General features: G+C 42.0%; 2 protein-coding genes across 2 annotated transcripts; one reads left to right on the top strand and one right to left on the bottom strand.

The window, feature by feature from the left end:
* Positions 1-604: 604 nt before the first annotated feature.
* Positions 605-4,551, bottom strand: LOC311488541 (uncharacterized protein). The gene is made up of 6 exons (XM_084545305.1): positions 3,681-4,551; positions 2,363-2,441; positions 2,208-2,279; positions 2,002-2,112; positions 1,882-1,912; positions 605-1,768 (listed from the first exon to the last, which is right to left on the bottom strand). Exons 1-6 carry the CDS (start codon positions 3,693-3,695, stop codon positions 1,585-1,587), a joined length of 492 nt encoding a protein of 163 aa, XP_084401431.1. The 5' UTR covers positions 3,696-4,551; the 3' UTR covers positions 605-1,584.
* Positions 4,552-5,678: 1,127 nt separating this feature from the next.
* Positions 5,679-20,937, top strand: LOC311488051 (high affinity cGMP-specific 3',5'-cyclic phosphodiesterase 9A; the record flags this gene model as incomplete). Its single annotated transcript, XM_084544554.1, has 14 exons — positions 5,679-5,766; positions 8,034-8,195; positions 8,282-8,333; positions 8,472-8,574; positions 9,157-9,299; positions 9,396-9,455; positions 11,106-11,283; positions 12,282-12,404; positions 14,056-14,148; positions 14,308-14,375; positions 14,472-14,574; positions 19,108-19,212; positions 19,430-19,576; positions 19,687-20,937. 14 exons carry the CDS (start codon positions 5,679-5,681, stop codon positions 19,870-19,872), a joined length of 1,611 nt encoding a protein of 536 aa, XP_084400680.1. The 3' UTR covers positions 19,873-20,937.

Here is a 20,937-nt window from a genome sequence, read left to right on the forward strand (position 1 = left end):
GGCACTCGAACGCACCATAGGAGGCAGGAGCTAGGAGGTGGGGGCTTGGAGCTAGGTGCTAGGAGGTAGGAGCTAGGGGCTAGGAGGTAGGAGCTAGGGGCTAGGAGGTAGGGGTAGGAGGTAGAAGGTGGGAGCTCGGAGGTAGGAGCTAGGAGGTGGGGGCTAGGGGCTAGGAGCTAGGGGCTAGGAACTAGGGGCTAGGAGGTGGGAGGTGGGAGCTAGGGGCTAGGAGGTAAGAGCTAGGGGCTAGGGACTAGGAGCTAGAGGCTAGGAGGTAGGAGCTAGGAGGTAGGGACTAGGGACTAGGAGGTAGGAGCTAGGGGCTAGGGACTAGGAGCTAGAGGCTAGGAGCTAGGGGCTAGGAGCAGACATCTGTTTATAGAGCGGCAATTAGCAGTCTGGAGAAGGAACCCTTCACACCTGAGAGTCTCATTGAGGTCCATGTTATTTTTGACCACTGTGGGTTTTCTCAACTTTGTTCATGTCTGTATATTCTGTTTATACATCTATTCAATTTACATTTTATTTATAGCGTCAATAACAACCTGTCTCAGGATATAAAACCAATCACATATCTGTGTTGTTATGAGCAGCAACAGCATCAAGAAATCAAAGTCTCGACTATTTAGCTGTAACGCATCAGAGAAAACCAAAGAAACAGAAAGAAAGACCAGGATGTTGATTGAGACGTGTATTGAGTCGACACAGTTCAGTAACAGCAGTTTTATCATCAGACACAAACAAAGACAGAAACTAAGACTAACGAGGACAGAGGTCCTTACTATTAATGGATGAGGACTAAGGACGGAAATTAGCTTCTATCTGCACCAAGTGTTTATTAATTTACACTTTCATCAACAAATTAAGACATAACATCAAATAAAAGATGAATCATTAGTTTTCTTTAAGCTGAGTTCAATGACAAGATTCACATGACAACAAACAAACATGTTCACAGCTGAAGGCTCCCATCCTGGTGCATGATGGGAGATGTAGGACCAGCGCTGGACCTGCTTTGATTCTAATACTTTACTTGCAGTTTGTTTTTAGATAAATACATCATGTCCCTAATCTGAGACACGTCTCTTGATCGCCTGTCGCTCTCATTTCACATTTTCTGAAAAAATGACTTTTATTTTGTAGGAGCTGGAGTGGACCAGGATCCGACCCACTCTGTCTCCACGGTGACACTCGGAGCGGACGTCTGCAGTCCACTAGCAGAGTGAGACATCACACTTTCTTTACATCTTTGACCTCTGATCACTCTCAGGTGTTTCAAACACACCTGACCAATAAAAACGCCTGACACAGGAAGTGATGTCATGACGCGTTGTTCTGTCTTCTGACTGGTTAACAGAGCAGAGAGACGACTTCTACACTACACTGACTTAGTCCTGCACTAAACTAAACCTCAGCTACACCTGAACCTACCAGAGCAGCACCTGGACTACAGGTGCGCTGCTACAGCACCAGCATCTTCCGTCAGCCGTCCTGGATTTACTTTGTCCTGGATTTACTTTGTCCTGGATTTACTTTGTTGTGACTGAGTCGACACTAAAAGAAACTTTTTCAGATGCAGTTCAGTCAGGGCAGGTACAGGCCTGCAGAGAAGGTGTGTACAGGTGAGCCACCGGCTAGACAGGCCTTCTCTGACGTGAGTGGTTGGAGCTCTTTGCCTTTGGACTTGTCGTTTTGGTGCTTTCTGCACATCAATGCCATGAGAAACAGGCTGAGCAGCAGGACCGTGAACACAGACACAGACACAGATCTGCAGAGACAAAGACACTGAGTTAGGCTCCGCCCTCTTCATTAGAACACTGAGGCTAAGACCTGACAACAGCTTTAAATCAGCGCAGATCAATGAAGGAGATCAGTTCTTACATCACAACGATCCACATTTCAGGAGGAGAGACTGAAAGAGAAGAAGAAAAAACAATGAGATGAGAAGAAACCTCCTGTGACATCTGAGAAGGAGGAACCAACTGCTTCAGGTGAGCTCACCTGGCCGTCCAACAGCTGTCACTGCCGCTGCCGCTGAGGTGGTCGAGGTTTGGTTTCCACAAACGGAGTCAGAGTCGGCGGTGCATAGACTCAGAGTCAGCTGATTGATAGCTAGAGGACACAGAGATCAATCAACCAATCAATCAACCAATGGATTCTGAGGTTCAGTCACACCTGCAGAGAAACAGGAAGTATTATTTATTTACCTGAGCAGTTGGTGCACAGCTGACAACTGATTCCTCCCCCTGCACTGTTGCAGTCCAGCACCATGAAGTAACCTGACAGGTAGAGACAGATGAGTCACTGAGTGTCAGTATCAGTAGGACAGACACAGTAACCTGACAGGTAGACAACTTGTTACCTTCAAGACATGTGGGACAGCCCGCCATTGCAACACTCGGTTCCACCGCCATCCTCAGCAGCAGGTACGCCATGCTCACCTGGAACCAGAGACATGTCCATGTAAAACAACCTTCTAGCAAGAGACAGCTGTAACCTGTCTCTCACCTGTCTCTAACCAGTCCTCTCACCTGTCTACACCTGTCTCTCCCCTGTCCCTCACCTGTCCTCTCACCTGTCCTCATGTGTCTCTCAGCTCAGACTCGGCTATATTCAGACCTCAAACAGAAACAGAAACACACTAGAACTGCAACTAGACCTGAAATAAATCTTGAAATATCCCTTTAAACCGACCAGGACCAGGACCAGGACCAGGTCCAGGACTAGGTACAGGTACAAGTACAGGTCCAGGTCCAGGACCAGGTCCAGGTCCAGGTCCAGGTCCTGGTCTTTTCCTCTGCTGTTGTCAGTCTGACCTGAACTTTAAAACAGTAAATAAACTCTGAGGTGTTTCGTCACCACTCTGTTTGCTCGTGTCTCCTGGCAACAGATCTCCATGGTTACACCACAGTGAAACGCGGAAGCCCCGCCCCCCTCGGTAACACCTCTATCAAAACAAACGGCTCAGTACACGTGGTGCCTTCAGACACCTTTCACCTGCAGTAAACCGTCAGGCAAGACAGCATTAAAATCAGGTCCAGGACCAGGACTAAGACCAGGATGAAGTCCAGGAAGGACCAGAAACAGAAGCAGGTCCAGGACTAGTTTAGACCCTTTCAGGTACAACACCTGCAGAACTCTGATCCCTCATGAACTGGTTTTCCTGTGGACGACTGCTCGTCACGTAAGCGGTGTAAAGTTGGCCACTTCATTAGGTACAGGTTGCATGATGAAGAGCCAGGTGTCAGGAAGGTGCTAGCTCACCTGGATGATCAGTAGTTTTTAGTCTAACTGCGGTGTCAAAAGATTGGGAACACATTTCAATAGTTCTACAAAATGAAAAGAACTAATGCTGAACATTAGAGTAGTGTACCTAATGAAGTGGCCAGGTAGAATTCAATTCAATTCAGTTCAATTCAATTTTATTTATATAGCGTCAATAACAATACAAATCGTCCCAAGACGCTTTACAAAAACCCGGCCTGAAACCCCCAGAGCAAGCCTGAAGGCAACGGTGGCAAGGAAAAACTCCCTTTTAACAGGAAGAAACCTCGAGCAGAACCCAGCTCATATGGAGGGACCCATCTGCCTAAGGCCAGCCGGGTAGCTACAGGTAAAAGAAGAGTCTCAAACATGCTAACATGCTATGCAGCTTGCAGTTACCTGTCCTTCTCACTCACCTGTAGTCTGTCCATGATGTTGTCGTTCTCGTCCAGATCCAAGTGAGTCCTCAACGAAACTCAGGCTTTTTTAACAACAGGAACTCCTCCTCCGCCTCCTCCTCTGGTGGGAGGTGTGGAGGGTGTGGCGGGACGTACCCTCGACGTCAGGCGTCGTCAGTGGGCGTGGCCGAGGATTCCTCGTTGTGGTGTTGTAGTGTTGTATGGCTTTGAATCGAATCTTTATTGACAAACTGTGTTCACAGAGAGGATTGACGTCTGAGGAACGGAACTCCTTCCGGTAAAAGTAATGAACTCAGGTAAAAGTAATGAAAGTAATGAACTCAGGTAAAAATAATGAAAGTAATGAACTCAGGTAAAGGTAATGAACTCAGGTAAAAGCAATGAACTCAGGTAAAAGTAATGAACTCGACACATGTCTTCCTCCTCCTCCTCCTCCTCTTCCTCCTCCTCTTCCTCTTATCCTTATTCTTCCCAGGGACCAGACATAGTCAAGGTCGTCGTCCTACTTTAACCCAAGGCCTCATAATGAATCTGCTTAATTAATAATAATTAATTAATATTGACTAAATGAACCAATGGAGAGACCTGTCATTGAGGACAGAGTTTTATTAACCAAAACTGAAAGACTGTCCCTCTGACATATGCTGCTCTGTCTCTGATTTAACTTTATATGGAGGAACACAAATCACTATGTTAAAATAATGAACTCATACGACTTTTACACAATAATACGTTCAAAATAAACTGGCTAAAACAATTCATCAAGAACCAGTCTTCAATTTGGAACTTCATACCAAACTTTATTTTCTCTAAATTAGGTGCCTAAACTCGTGTTGTGTTTAAAACTATCCACCTATCATAAACAGATGCTTCTTTACGGGTCATTAATCTATAAGCATAAAACAATTCTATATCATTATCTTATTATTTATATTTAGCCAAATAAACAAACCACTCCTCTCCATCTTTGACAATGAGGTCAAGCAGTATATTAAAACTATTCCACTAATATGAAAGAAGTCATTAAGACTCAGGATTTATGTATTTATGTAGTATTATATTCTGAAATGTTTGTAGCTTCTTTTCGCGCTGTATTGTATTTTTTAATAAAGTTTAATTTAAAAAAGACTGTTCGGTCCATGGTTCGGTCACACTGCTCTAAACCATAGACATAAACCGCAGAAGAAGAAGGTCTGGTCACACTCATACTCCAACAAATCACGAGGGGCTTATCGTCATGGCCATAGACTGGAAGGTCATGGCCTTTTTACTTCCTGAAGGACCCAGATGTATGGCCCTCTAAATATTCTCTATATTACATTATTTGACAACAGTTAGCTAACTTGTTAATTGAATTTATCTTGTGGATCAATGAAAGTAAATTTGATATTACTATACTTGCGTACAATAGTAGTGTGTAGTATGCTTTTGATTTATTTTATTTTATTTTATTTATTTATTTAGTTCTTCGTAACGTTATCATATATTGTCCTGCTGTGAGATGTGAATTCAGCCACTGGAAATCATTTAATTTATTTTTTTTATTATAATTCTATGACTATTATTATCTTCATGTTGCATTATTAGAACATAAACCATATTTTACCATGTAGGTGTGCCATAATTATTAGACTTCTTCTAATAAGTAAGAATTCATGACATTGTAGTCAGTCAGTCATCACAGTCAGTCAGTCAGTCAGGATTATTGTTAAGAGTTTGCAATAATTATATAATTCACATTTTTCAAATGTGGGAATTGGCTTCCCACTTGGAGATACACATACACACACTAAAGAAAAGAATGAATGAATTCTGCTTTCAGTTTGTACTAATGTTACTGTGCAAAGGAAGAAAGGGGAAGGAGGAGCAGAAGAGGAGGTGGAGAGCATAAAAACAAGGGGGTGGGGTGTTTATCAGTAAAATAATGAGGGGAGACAGACATTAGATCCAGATCAGCGGCGCACACAGCAACATCAGTGGGGCAAAATTCATGACATGGCAACAAAAATTATCTACTTCACAGTGAATGGGAGACCGGAGCAGGCTGAGTTCCCAGTAGACTGTCCAGCTCAGGACATCAAAGGTAGGACCTGATCACTTATTTTTTTTTTTTTTTTTTTTTACTTATTCACTTATTTTTAGTCTATGTGCTCACACACATAAATCCACATGTGCAATTACATGTGAGATTATGTCACATTCTCTAATACATATAGCTATATATATTTATCATTTAGATATTTTATTTCATCATTCATTTGCCAGAGTTCGCCAATGTTAATTACTTACTGAAAGACTGGAGGATCCAATGACTCTGTGATCTGTCGTAGTAGACTGTTATTCCTGTTAACATAGTCAGCTTTAGTTTGTTATTGTTGCATAGACAAAGAGCAGGTGATATCCTAATGGTGTTTTTGAAACCAGACCAGAAAGTAAGCGGGTTAAACACATGGATCAAACATATAAATAACTCACTACACAAGCCAATCAATGAATAGTGTAAGTGTTGTGGAGGCAGTCGGAGCTATAGACAGCAATACAGCTGTCACTGACAGCTCCTCACTTGTCACCTCATTTGGAGGCTTTGTCTGCTGACACTGTCTTCATGACTTAATGTCCGCCTTGTTCCAAGATGCGGCGAAGGCAGATAAAAGCACCTTGCCAGATGAATCAGCTTTTAGGAACAAATAATTGCTTACTAAGGTGTTGATATTATATCAGTTACAAGACAAATTTACAGTACAGAAGGGTGCATTTATTTATGCAAGTTGTTTTCTTCAGTAAATATTCCATTAACACCCCTGTGCTGATGTTACTCTCGTAAAACTATGTGAATATAAACTGGCAAACACACTTATAGTATTAAAATGGTGCCTTAAGTGTTTTTTATATAATTAAATCATTATTACTATATGTATTCACAGTACCTCACTGATGGTAAATGGTGTTGTATTTATGCAGCGCTTTCTTTTTCTTTTGATACTCCAAGCGCTTTACAGTCACAGTGACACATCTACCCACTTGCTCACATAAGCACACACACATTCAAACACAATTGCCAAGCACTGGGAGCAACCCGGTGGTACCTACTGAGCCACAGCCACCATGACCTTATTATATAGTTTCTATTGGACTGCCATCTTTTTCATATAGATGAATGGATTGATCAGCTACTAAATAGTTTGGATTTTGGAAACCCACACCTTCCCACTGCTTTTCTGCTACAGTTATTACAGTATATACAAGAGAAATGTTCAAATTCTCACATTTGAGAAACTGGAGCCATTAAATGTCTTGCATATTTGTGTGAAAAATGAATCAAATTGCTGCCAGTGAACTTTCAGTTGTCAAATTGTAATATTCTTAATTTCAAATGATAAAAAACATATAATTTATATCATATTATATTATAATAATCATGTTATTGTGTTGTATAAGCTCTTATAGATGTATAATACCACATATATGTAAATATATGGTTTATTCACACAGGTTGTTAAGGCTGTGCACATGCATGCATATACTATTGACTATATGTATGGTATATAAAATAACTGTTATTGTACATTTAATATTGGAACTACCTGTGACCCTAACCATGCATGAAATCTAAAGAAGCAGTTTTTTTTATGTATCTTTCTATGTTGTACATGGAGAGACCCTTGAATCTGAACATACTTGGTCTATAAAGTTTCAAGTACAATCTCAAAACTCTTCTTCACGGTACTTAGATGTAGCTCTTGGGTACTTGCCACCAAAATTATTTTTGGCATCTATAAAAGGCATCTCAGAAGTTTTCTTCACAGTACAGACACAACAGGTCTATAAATCTTTAATGAACATTTCCTTAACAATTAATAAACTGAATAGCTACAGATGAAACCAGATGTTTACATACACTGTGTTAAAAGACACATAAACTTTTCCTCACTGTCTGAAGTTAAATCAGACAGTGTGTTTGAGGTGTAGCCTTAAAATACATCCACAGGTGTGCCTCCAATTAACTCAAATGTTGTCTGTTAACCTATCAGAAGCTTGCAAAGCCATGACATCATCATCAGGGATTTCCTTCATTGCTTAAAGACAAAGTAATCTTTATTTATGTAAACTTCTGACTTTGAAGAAAGTAATAAAAAATTCTCTAAGAAATTCTTTCTCTCATTATTGTTAATAGAAATAATTTTAGTAATCCTAACTGACCTAAAACAGGAGAGGCTTAGTCTGATTTAACTTCAGACAGTGAGGAAAAAATGCTTATGTGTCTTTAACACAGTGTATATAAACATCTGGTTTCAACTGTATATCATGTTAGTGGATGATGTCCAGTCAACATCTAACCGTTCTTCCCAGATCTGTTCCGCTCTGCAGCTGAGGCAGGACCCCATGACATACTGAAACTGTACAACCCCAAAGGCAACATCATCAACATCTCCCCGAGCCTGGAGCCGAACAGCCCGAACTCCTGCTACAAGCTGGAGGTGGTGGCCGCCGACTGCAACAGTGAGCCGTTAGGTATCCTTCATTTAGCACCATGGGAATCACAGCGCTTGAGTTCATTTGAAAACTGTTGACAGTCCCCCCCTTTCCTGTCATTTCAGGTGCAGAGCTTGCTGGTGCACTGGGATTTGATCTCTCATCCATGGAAAAGAGGTAGATGGGTTGCAGACAGTTATGCTGCCATCAGTATGTTTTGTAAAGTCTGACATCTGAGATTACAGGTCAGTGTAAATACATGTATAGATGAATAACTCATAAGTGAACACCAGTGTGATGTTGTGTGATTCTCAGGCTGCTGGGGCTGGAGAAGAAAATCCTGATGGAGGCTGGTGAGACCCCTGCAGTTGTGTATGAGATGAAGAAACAGGTGGAGTCATTCCGAGAGAAACTAGAGGTATAGCACCTCAATTCTTATCAGTCTGGTAACACAGAGAGAGTGATGCAGAGAGTGAAAAAAATTGCATAGTCCTACAACCAATCAGAGACATTTCCATCACCACATAAAGACGCCAAAATGAAATATATAATCACTGTAATATCTGTTCACTTTGGCACTTTATTCACTTTACTCTTACAGTCATGTTTGCATCCTTCATCCTCTATTTTTTGTTTTTTTGTTCCTAAAAGTGTCTTGTACTTGCACATCATGCTGCTCACTTGTGCCTTAAATTGCCCCCCCGGGGACAAATAAAGTTTTCTGAATCTGAATCTGGTAAGGTGTCAAACACTGGTGCCCTCCCTCCAAACTGTAATAGTTTAAATAGCATTTAGCCAAAGGCACCGCTGTATACACTCACAGCGCTACTGGTATGGCTGAAGAATCATTTAAACTTTTCATTTACAGAATATTTGACAAAAAAACAACAACACACTGATACAGATTCTAATGAAGTAGTAGTAGCAGTAGTAGTATGAAGTGTGTCTCTAACCCCCAGGCACAGCTCCTGTAACTAAATTTATTCTCCCTCTGTTTCAGAGTGTTGAGCATCTAAGCTGGCTGGGGTTGTTCAAAGATCTTTCAGAGGGAACCCACAAGCCCTCTCCATTCTACCACAAAAGAACCCTTCATAAAACCAGGGAGGAATGTGAACATGTACGGGAAAAGTTCCTGCAAATGAGGTACGCTCACAAGCAAACGTCACTGACACAAAAGTACACCTTCACATGTGTTTGAATATTTACCTATCCTTAAGGCTTGTGTTTTCATCTTTGCAGCTCTCTGGAGGTATCAGAGGAGGTGCGGCAGTACTTAAAGACCCCAACCTTTGATAACTGGTAAGTTAGCATTTGAAACGTGGGGATCTTTTGGCTTTAATGTCACCTGTAGGATCAGTGTTCATCAGTGTCTTTGCGCCTGTGTGATCACAAACAAACAAGTGCACCTGTTTCCTCAGTGTACAGACAGCAAAGCAGACGGTCAGCTAATGACAGTCGTGCCCAACAAGCACTTCTGATGCATTTCTGAAGAGGATAGGAGCTCTCGCCCTTTTCTTCTATCAACACACTCATCTCAATATGAATAGGCCTGCAGAGGGCTTGCAAATTGAAAGAAGGTCTTCATGAAAGGTTTAATCAACACGCCATGTTTGAAGTGAGCTTTATTGGCAAGACTGCATTCACTAAGGCTGGCTATCATTTCATTTGTCCAAAACCTTTTAAAGCAAACCCACAGTGATGGAGGTGGGTAGACATGAGGTTGTAAGCAGGCTACAGAGCAAGCACCGCAGGGGGAGGCATCATAGTCATGGTACACCCAGGATTACACTGAAAGAAAGGATTTTCTTTTATTGTACTTCTGCAATGCTGGCAGCAGAGTGTTTTAAGTATTATTCTACATTCATGTTACTGTCAGCAAATTCCATGAGAATATCAAAACCAACTAAGTACTAGCCTGTTACTTTTCTGTCTCCATATGGCAGTTAGTATTCAACCATTCAAACACACAGAGTAAATAAAGCACTTGTCGGGGACTATTTTCACTTGAAGATGCATACACATCAGGTGACCAAGCAGCAAGGTGATTTATACGGGGATGAATGAAAATAAACGTACTTGTCTGCGTTCATTGTAATCTTGGAGCATGCACAGCCAGAACAGCACAACCACGTGGCTCAGTGGTGTGTTTTAAATACTTTTTGGACAACAGTTGATCTCCAATACTGTTAATTGTATTTCAAGCTAGATACATTTGATAGCAAACTAAAGCCTGGACATGTGTGTCACTTGTCTATCCAAGTGAGCTAAAGTACCACCTTCCTAATATTGTGTAGGTCTCCTTTGTTCCCCCAAAACAGTTGTGACTCATCAGAGAATGGGCATGGGCCTTCTGAGGGTGTCCTGTGGTGTCTGGCAACAGAATGTTGGGGCCTTTGGGTCCTATGGGTTGAGGGGAAGGGCCTCTGTGGATCATCCCACAGATACTTGATCAGTTTGGGATCTAGTGAATTTGGAGGCCAGGTCAACACCTTGTGCTGTTCTTCACGTTTTTTTTAGTTGTTCCTAAAGCGTTTTTGTGAGTGTGTCTGTGTCAGTCCTGCCGGGGATGGCTGCTGCCATCAAGGAGTGTCATTGCTATGGGGTGGGGGTGCCTGGTCTGGTCTAGGTGGGTGCTACATGTCTAAGTAACATCCACATAAATGCCAGGTCCAAACGTTTCCCAGCAGAACACTGAATTGTCACAAGTTGTCAAAGTTATTTTCTTCACTTGTCAGTGGTCATAATGTTATGCCTGATCAGTCCTCCTCACAGTAACACAGCACTGGAAGGCTTTGAAGACTGAACATTTTTCACCCTGTGTGTAGTGATCTGTAGAAGCAGCTTCTATGTCCTTCTTTAATGCAGCATGGTGGAATGTAATGGACACTGTGAAACCCTCTTCTCCCTACTTTTAAAAAGACCCCTCCATGGTGTTGTGTGTCTGTGCAGGCAGTGGGAGGATGCAGAGATCATGGTGCTCCTGCAGGTCATGTACACAGATTTAGATTTCATAGCGGCCTTTAACATCGAGCCCGAAGTGCTGCAACAGTTCCTGTTTGAAGTGTACCGAAGATACAACAACATCCCTTTCCACAACTTCAAACACTGCTTCTGTGTCACCCAGATGGTGAGTGTGTGTGTTAGAGTCAGTTCTCATCAGAGCAAATCACAGACAAGAACAGTTGTGTTTCTAATCATGAAATTGGGCAATTATGGCATCCACTTATTGGTAATTGGTGAAGGACATTGAGAGTGGTTAGAGGTGCCTCAAGTCACTGGACAGCTGCAGGTCAGGTAGTTACTATCCATGAAGGAAAACACATGTGGAGGTTTGAATCTTTGTAACATTCCCACTGATTCATAGATAGATGTGATAGATTCATCTTGCTCATTCTTTTTATCAGTGTATTTAGGTGCTCTGCCAGCAAGAACAGCAAGTTACTGGTGGACAAGAGATATATATTTTTCTTGGAGGCCTGAGAACATCTAAAGGAAAAAAACGGGATTCCAAATGTGCACTACTCTAACCCTAATCATTTGCTAGGCGTATCTGTCTTTTTTCTGTTCTTAAAGTTCCATTAATCAATAGCTTCATGGCCCGTGTGTACTTTGAAAAGCTTCTTAATTAGCTCTGCTGAACATTTTGTATTTATTTTTTTAATTAATTAATTTTTTATTCTTTTTATTAAATTTTTCGTTCACATACAGCAGTGTAAAGGTAATAAAAGGCTTGTCTTACAGTGTATGTTAAGCCAGACCGGCTTCTCTGCTGAACATTTTTACACCCATTCTTTTTCACCCACTGCTCTCTGCAATGTCAGCGCTAGATACAGCAGGCAATACCAAACAGCAACTGGCAAGTGAGTGTAGAACATTCAGCAGCTAGAGAACTGGATACGTCAGCTGAAACCAAACCAGATTTAAAATTGAGAGTGGACACTGACATATAAGCCTCATAAGATGATAATTAGTAAAAGCTTGTCTCTTTTTTCACTGACCATAAGAGGACTAACAGCAGCTATGAGCTTCTTAGACTAGATTGCAAATGGATCATTCTTCTACAAAAGAACAACTCCAGCTCCTATTACGAGCTTCAGCGTTTTTGTTTATCTCGTGTGTGAACAGATGTATGGTTTGATCTGGCTGACTGACCTGAGGAGTAAGATGGACAGCATTGACCTGCTGATCATGCTGACCTCTGCGGTCTGCCACGACCTCGACCACACGGGATACAACAATGCCTATCAGGTACACAAAGCTGCCTCTTTGAGCTTCAGCAGACAGCTCTGGTCAGAATGGAATTCTGGAAGATACTCGTGGTAATTTTAGGAAACACGGTAGCGTGTTTGTTCAGAGCTACCACTCAACTGAACATTCTACAAAAAAAAGGTGTTTTTTAAAATAATCTAATCATTAAATAATCAAGTGAAGATATAACTTTTGTCTGATTTCTTGGTGTCTCGGGGATTAAGCTTGCATTACCCTCTTTAAAATCTAACTTCAGAATTCATTTTCATTCAGAATGAGGATTGTTGATGTTGATGCCACATCACGTAAAAGAAATTGCTTTAACAAGGGATCTTTTTGCAGCTGGGATGGGTATGTAGTGCTTTCAATGTGCATGTAACAGTATGTGTGTGGTATTGAGATATGCTTGAAAAAACTTGTAAAGAGATGGATTAAAGAAACGCCTTTTGTGTGTTTATGACAGGTGAACTCACCCCCGGCCTGTTATTATCAGTGTAATCCCTCCAGTGAACGACAAGTTTCTGTTTTATCTGGAACATATAGGACATTTTTCTTGGATGCTTCCTATGTTCTACCTGAGGCACTGCCACACCCCTTCCTGCTACTCTGTTTAAGTCACTACAGTGACTTCCTAGCCTGGTGTAGTCAGACTCGTCTTCATATCTTATTATCAGAATGTGAGTCTTGCAGGACTCTATTTGGATTTCATCATGGGGTGTGTGTCAGCTGATACAGAGAAACGAAAAACAACCTCTGCACACGAGTGGATAGTCCAACCAATCAAAGACATTTTCTTTAAAACAAGTTCAACTCCACAGCTCAGATGACGTGTATGACTACATTACTGTTGCTCTCCTGTCCATCACCACAAAACACCGCCTAAACAATTTGATTGGCCCGGCACATCTTTGACAGAGCATTATCTGTTTCTGGCAGAGCGACTCCAGACTGACTTTCCACCACAAAGACTTTGTGGTCTGGGAAGTTGGTCTGGCTCCCAGGCTAGTGACTACCCTCTATAGCAAACAGTCAGTGCTGGTTACATAAAACACAGCAGCAGCAAACTATGTATCTTTAAATTAGCTTAGCAAATCATTCCAAACTCAGTATGTTCTGAGGGGACAATTCATGTAGTGGAGACACTGTTCCTGGATTGGCACAAACATGTCTGTGGGGGGTGGGGGGCACAGTGGCATGGTGGTTAGCACTGATGCCTCACGTCAAGAAGGTTCCAGGTTCAAATCAAAGACATACTGGTACTTTCTGTGTGGAGTTTGCATGTTCTCCCTGTGTCTGCATGGGTTCTCTCTGGGTACTCCAGCTTCCTCCCACTGTCCAAAGACATGCTGGTACGGTTGTCTGTCTCTCTGCCCTGCGATAGACCCGTCTCTTGCCCGATTACAACTGGGATAGGCTCCAGCCCCAGGACAAGCGGTTACAGAAGATGAATGAATGTGGGGTTTTTGTATTTTTTTGTTGAAAAAATAAATAAATGACAAGCATATACTGATACAGTACATGGTCATTATTTGACCTGTTTGCTGTCCAATCCTTGATTCTTGTACCTTATTATACTATCTTATTCAATATCTTATTAATATACCTTTACCTTTCACATTTTTATTTGGGTTAATCAGGAACTATCTTTCAGATAAATGCACGAACGGAACTTGCTCTTCGCTACAATGACATCTCTCCGCTGGAGAATCACCACTGTGCTGTAGCTTTTGAGATACTGGAGAAGGTAAGGAAACCCTGCTGTTTTCTCTAAATTGTTCTGTCCCACCTGCCACAAAACATTTTAATTTAAGGGTTGGAACTACATGTTAGCCACAAGACGGAGCCTGTCAAGCATGCAGGCAGCCACAATGACCATGCAGATTTTATTTTTTTTTTTTTGTAGACAGAGAACAACATCTTCAGAAATCTGACCATGGATCAGTACAAACGTATAAGGGAGGGGATCATCAAGTGAGAACCTCCTCCTCATTGTCTTATAGTTCACATTTTTTCAGATCAGCTAATCACAGGATACTGCATATCCTTTATTTACTGCTGCAATTGCAGATGCATTCTGGCCACTGACATGACAAGGCACAATGAGATTCTCAACAAGTTCAAGTCCATCCTGCCCGCCTTTGACTTCACCAACAAGGACCACAGAGATGTGGTAAGACAAACGCAGGAGTAAACAAAAGAACACACTGCATCAATGTGATCAACTGACTGATGCTGCGATGCAGATCTACCTACCTACCTACCTACCTACCTACCTACCTACCTACCTACCTACCTACCTTCCTTCCTTCCTTCCTTTGCAGCTCTCTGGTGCATTTCAGAGGAGTATGAGGAGAAGACATTATTATGACATTAAACAATACAATTTTTAATATTCTGACTCTTAGGGCCTGTTTAGATCTTGCATTAAGATCTGGGTGATCTGATCGCATAAAAGACAGGCGTGAACACCACCAGGATGCACTGAGATCACATTTGAGAAATCCAATCTCTGACCACATTTGGAGGTGGTCTGGCTTGCATGTGTCCGCATTCTGTTGGTAGTGTAAACGCAGTGAGTCCTGAGTCACATTAAAGACCATCTATACTCAACAGGGGTGCTCCTGTGTCAGAGGAGTTTTGTCTCATTCATTCAGAAAAAACACAGGAAAGGGAAAAGCACCATAAGTGACGTCTTTTCATTAGTGATGAGAGCCTTTTAAAATATCCTGTCCTTGTAGCTGTTAACAAACGAAAAAATAAATAAATTTACAATTGAAAGTACAATATTCTAGGCAAGGCGAGGCAAGGCATTTTTATTTATATAGCGCATTTCATACCAAGAGGCAACTCAATGTGCTTTACATAAAAACAGAACAAATTAGAACACACAGTTAAAAGCAAGAGCAAAGAAAAAGAAAAAAAAGAAAAAAGAAAAAAAAGAAAAAGAAAAGTGTATTATATATGTACATATATTAAAACGATTAAGAGGACTTACAGTGTAAATCCAAATCTACTGTGCCACAGATGATGTCGGGGTTTATTTCCATACAGAGTCCAAAACTGAGATTGGAACTGGAGATGCATGTTAATGCAAGGTCTGAACAGGCTCTTTGAAGCAATTATTGTCTTCTATGGCTCAATGTAACCATTTGACACACACACACACACCCACACACCCACACATAATTAATTTGAAGTTGTAATAGTAATCCTAACATTAACAATAATAATTGTTCATCATGTTCCGTCAAATATCTGGTCATGAAAAATGTAGAACAAAATACAATAGATCAAATAGACAGTAAAATAAAAACAGAGCAATATGTGTGGTATAATGTTTTGTCTGGTGCAGGTTTGTTAGTTGGAGGTACTTGGTGATGTGGTGCTGTGTAGTGTGATAGGTGTTGGCAAGAGAGCGCTTTGACGCATGTGTGGCTGGATGTGGCTTAATGTGCTCCTGAGCTCCCTCAGCTCAGCATAGACAAGATGAGAGGGGTTGTACATGATGGCTTTCAGCTGCCCTTTTATGCTTTTCCTTCAAACCATCCACATCCATCACCGCCACAGAGCTGCCATCAACTATATAAGTCTCTGTGCTCCTCTTCCTCATCATTTGTGATATGCACACTATGGAGGCGCCATCCATACAAGGACTTCTTTTTTTTATGTGGCACGTTCCAGAGTAGAAGCAGACAGGGCGTCTGAGGCGTGAATGGGGACATTAGACTAGGTGGAGCGGGGTTTGGCCTGTGTAAGTGAGTCAAACTTGTTGAATAACTGGTTTAACTTGTGGCAGATTCCTGCGTATCTTCCACCATTCCTTCTGACCTTTCCAAGGCAGCACCATATCAGTGTATTTACATCAGGTGTAACATTGCCCATTATTTGGATGTGGGATATTATTACGCACATGTCAGTCAATGGTGAAGTAATTCAGTGGTGAGAGAGAGAAATTATTAAAGTAAATATAAATTAGTGACAACTTGACTGTAATGAAGATATGTAACAAATTATAAAAGGAATCTGGTGCTGGGAGCAATGCAGGGAGAAGCAGGGAGCATAGCTCCTTTGTTCACTGAGGGTGGAGCAGCTGTAAGAGTCTCATGCAGGCGGTGAAAGACTTTCTCCGTTAGCCATCATCCTTCTCTCTCACACCACCACCTCTGTGCCCAGAGACGTCGCAGCAGAGAGCCTTCCCTGTTGATCACTTTATTTGGTCTCTTAGTTTCGCTGTTGAGAGGTTGTTGTACCAACAGGCAACTCGACAGCCTAATACAGGTCTTAAAGGTCCAGTGTTGGATTTAGAATCATCTAGAACCTTCACTGTTGGAGAACCTACATCGATCAGGCAAAACATCATGACTACTGACAGGGGAAGTACACTACTCACAATAAGTTAGGGATATTGTGAGCGACTCAGTGGATGTCATACATTCGGTGTTTGTTTCACTTCAGAGATTTTTGGGATAGGGAGGCAATTGTATTGGGGTGATAGACACACCTCATTTTGTTTTTTCCACGTAATGGTCTCGCTGTGTACAGCATGCCTTACATATTGGGGCCAATACCAAAAAATACTAAAAGACAACCCTTTTCAATGTGGCATAAATTTCAACATTCTGTGGGTATAAAAAGTTGGTATTGTCAGTAAGTCATTCCAAGTTCATCATTCAAACAGCCATGAACACACGACGTCACTTAACGGACGGCCAGCGCCACCTGGCCATAGCGCGCCTTTGGGTCGGTGGTAGGCAGTCAGATGTTGCTCGTGAACTTGGTGTGTCTTCAGCAGACTTGCATCAAGACACAGAACTACAGGCAGAGTTTGTGACAGACCCAGGAGTGGAGCCCCAGAAGTGACAGACCGCAACGATAACCAGCACCTAAGGACCTATGCACTCAGACATCGTTATGCAACTGCCACACAGCTGCAGGCCCGTTTACGAGATGTGAGGGGTACTAGGGTTTCCAGACAAACCATTCGCAACCGACTCCACCGCTTTGGCTTGAATGCCAGACGACCGTTGCAGGTGATTCCACTGACACCAAGACACCGCCGTGAACGTTTGCAGTGGGCACAAGATCATGTGACCTGGACAATGCAGCAGTGGTCTACCGCCACTGTTCACTGATGAGTGTCGGGTCACCTTGCACAGAAATGATGGTCGTCAGCGTTGCTGGAGAAGGCGAGGTGAGCGATACGCCGAGGTCAACATGGTCCCCAGGGTTCGCTTTGGTGGAGGAGGTGCAACAGTCTGGGCAGGCATCACCAGTCAGCGCAAAACAGATTTGGTTATTGTAGACGGCTCAGTCACTGCACATTCTTACCTCAGAGACATCATAGAACCCATCATCATCCCCCAATTCCGCCAGCACACCCCCAACTTTCTGTTCATGGATGATAATGCTCCACCACATCATGCCAGAATTGTCACAGCTCGACTTCAGGAAGTCGGAGTGCCTCATATGGTATGGCCAGCAATGTCCCCTGACCTGAACCACATAGAGCACGTCTGGGACCAGCTGAAGCAGAGACTGGATGATCGTACCCCACCCCCATGTGACCTGGCAGAACTGCGTGTAGCACTTGTGGAAGAGTGGAACGCATTGCCTCAGAACAACATCATGAGGCTAGTGAGGAGCATGAGACGTCGCTGTCAAGCTGTCATCGCGGCAAATGGTGGAAACACCCGCTACTGACATTGTCAATTTTTGTTATTTGGGGCTATCCTTGTTATTGTCTAAATTTTTGGGGTAATAAATATTAAACTAAGTAAAATGGTGTTTCTTCTCATTCATTATTAATAAATCAAAGGGAACTTTTACTTATTTCATTCAAATTCAGACCAAATAGGAAAAGCACTCATGTAAATAACAATATCCCTAACTTATAGTGAGTAGTGTAAATGACATTGACCATCTTGTGACAATTCAATGTTCTGCTGGGAAACATTTGGACCTGACATTCATTTGGATGTTACTTAGACAAGTACCACACACCTGATACAGATCAGGCACCCCCACCCCATAGCAATGACACTCCATGATGGCAGCAGCCATCCCCAGCTGGATGCAGCATACAACTATTCATAGTTACTGTTATGATGTGGAGCAAGGAAGTACGAAATAAATGCAGGACATGCATGTAAAAACTAAGGACGGTATCTAAGAATTAATTACAATTGAGGTAATTAAAAGGCCTGCAGTGTGAGGCAGGAGAATCCAAAAAACCAAAAGGAAAACCAAACTCAGGAAACCAGGAACCGTAAGGAACTGAATAGAAACGCGATACAGACCAAGGCAACGATAGGACTATATAATACACACGGACTGAGGGGTTAACAAGACACAGATGAAACTAATGAGGGTGGAACCATTCACCGTATATGGGTTGACCACTCTATCAAAATTATCAAAGTGGGGAAAGCAAACAACAAAACACCAAAGAAGAAACTTCCAAAACAGAAACAAAGAAAAAACTGAGCTAAGAAAACACAGTATCATGACAGTTATGGTGATTTGATGCTAAAGGAAACACAATTATGATTATTATATGCAATTTTCACCAATAGATCCCCTGAATCCTCCACACTGGTCCTTAAAGCAGTGCACGTGCATGTGCAGTGAGTCTTATCAGCATATGAAGTCTGCTCTGGCATTTCTTGCTTGATTTCAGATTTCTTTTCTGCTCTTGTTTGCTCAGCTAATGATGATCTTGATCAAAGTGAGCGACATATCCAACGAGGCACGACCCATGGAGGTGGCTGAGCCCTGGCTGGACTGTCTTTTGCAAGAATTCTACAACCAGGTATTGACTCTGTGCGTTACAGCGGACTGATCTGTTTGTCCCAGGCATGATATGACCGCTTCTTTACAGAAATTCACAGCAAAAATGAAATGTGTGTGGAATTCTAAACCTGGCTCAGTCAGACGCTGAATGAAATTGAGTTTACTTGATGTTAGATGATGGTCTCTTGAGGTGTAGCTGCAACTGATTTTTATTTGTGCCGTCATTCTCTCATTAGAGTGATGTGGAAAAGCTAGAGGGCCTTCCAGTCACCCCCTTCATGGATCGGGATAAAGTAACCAAGCCTTCATCTCAAACAGGCTTCATCAGATTTGTCCTTCTACCCCTGTTCATCGAGCTTGCCAACCTTTTCCCCTGCCTGGAGGTAATACAGTCACAAATATGAAGGCAATATTCTTATTTTAACTTTTGTATGTTGAGCAGAGGTTTAACCACTTGGGGTGGAATTTTACTCATGCTTCATTAATTCTCCAGCAACACATTATCGATCCAGTTCGGAAAGCTCTTGACTACTACACTGAGATGGAGAAAGCACTGGAGAGGGAGAAACAGAACCGGGCTCAGATTGAGAATGCAGCCAAGGCCAAGGAGGCAGCTATGGGCAGACAGGACAGTCAGACAGATGCTGGGCTAGAAGCCTTGAAACCAGACCCACAATGAACTACAGCAGATGGACGGCATGTTTAAGAACTCACCTATGTCTTAAGGATCTTATCTGATTGTGATATTAATGTATTTGAAAGGTCAGACTTTTATTTATTTACAAACTGGTCTAAGCACAAATACTCTACTCTATTCTAAGCAATTTTTGTTGTAGTTTGAGTGTATGCAGTATTAATTTAGCATGATTGATGTACATTTTATGATTGAAGCATTATTAATATTATAGATTAGTATTCCTAAGTACTGTACATGTAGTCCAGATTAAACAGCGTTTCAATCGACTGTTTGGATTTTATTGGAAGAAATAAACTGGTTGTATTGTACTATTTGTCTGTGATCTGTGGTTTCTTTGCTACGCTGCCATTTCCAGCCACTATGACACTGATGCATGGGAAGGTGTCAGTGACTCCTTTGCTGAACCCAACCAAAGCAGTCAAGTGGTCTCCAGATACCCAGGGGTCTTGAAAGCCCCAGGTTCAGCCCATATCATGTTGATCCACAAATCGGATTAATTGCATATTCACCCATTATCTCCGCTTCTCCTCTTGAGGGTCACTGGTGGGCTTGAGCCAATCCCAGCTAGGTACACCTTGGACAGGTCAACAGTCATCACAGGGCGACAACAACAGAGAAACAACCGTTGACACTCACATGGACTCCGACAAAAGAATCACCCGAAAAAACATGTCTTTGGGATATGGGAGGAAGCATCTCCAGTATCAGTGCTAACCACTGCACCATAATTTATTGAAATTTAAATCACTGAAGCAGAATATTGAACATCAGCAGGTAAATCCATGAACTGCAAATTGTTGTCAGTTACAGTTTCTTTTATTCCATTAATTACATTTAAAACACTTTTAAAGATTTTTTGTGTCATCTTAAATATTACAATTATTTATCAATTGTCAAATTAATTCTAAAACTTAAATACAGTGTATCGGATATTGACACAGGGTGTCCACATATCCCAACAGCAGATCACTGGTCGAGGACTGAACACTGTTTCCTTCACTGTTTCTTAAAACTTGTCAGGCAGTGCTTTTTGTCAGACCAGCAGGG

The sequence above is a fragment of the Chelon labrosus genome (genome assembly GCF_963514085.1).
Source record: "Chelon labrosus genome assembly, chromosome: 5".
Taxonomy (NCBI): domain Eukaryota; kingdom Metazoa; phylum Chordata; class Actinopteri; order Mugiliformes; family Mugilidae; genus Chelon; species Chelon labrosus.

Coding starts and splice junctions, on each gene's coding strand:
- LOC311488541 (XM_084545305.1), bottom strand. Junction 2,280..2,362: donor CTGTCCCACATGTCTTGAAG/GTAACAAGTTGT, acceptor TCTACCTGTCAG/GTTACTTCATGGTGCTGGAC. Junction 1,913..2,001: donor GACAGCTGTTGGACGGCCAG/GTGAGCTCACCT, acceptor CTTCTCTTTCAG/TCTCTCCTCCTGAAATGTGG.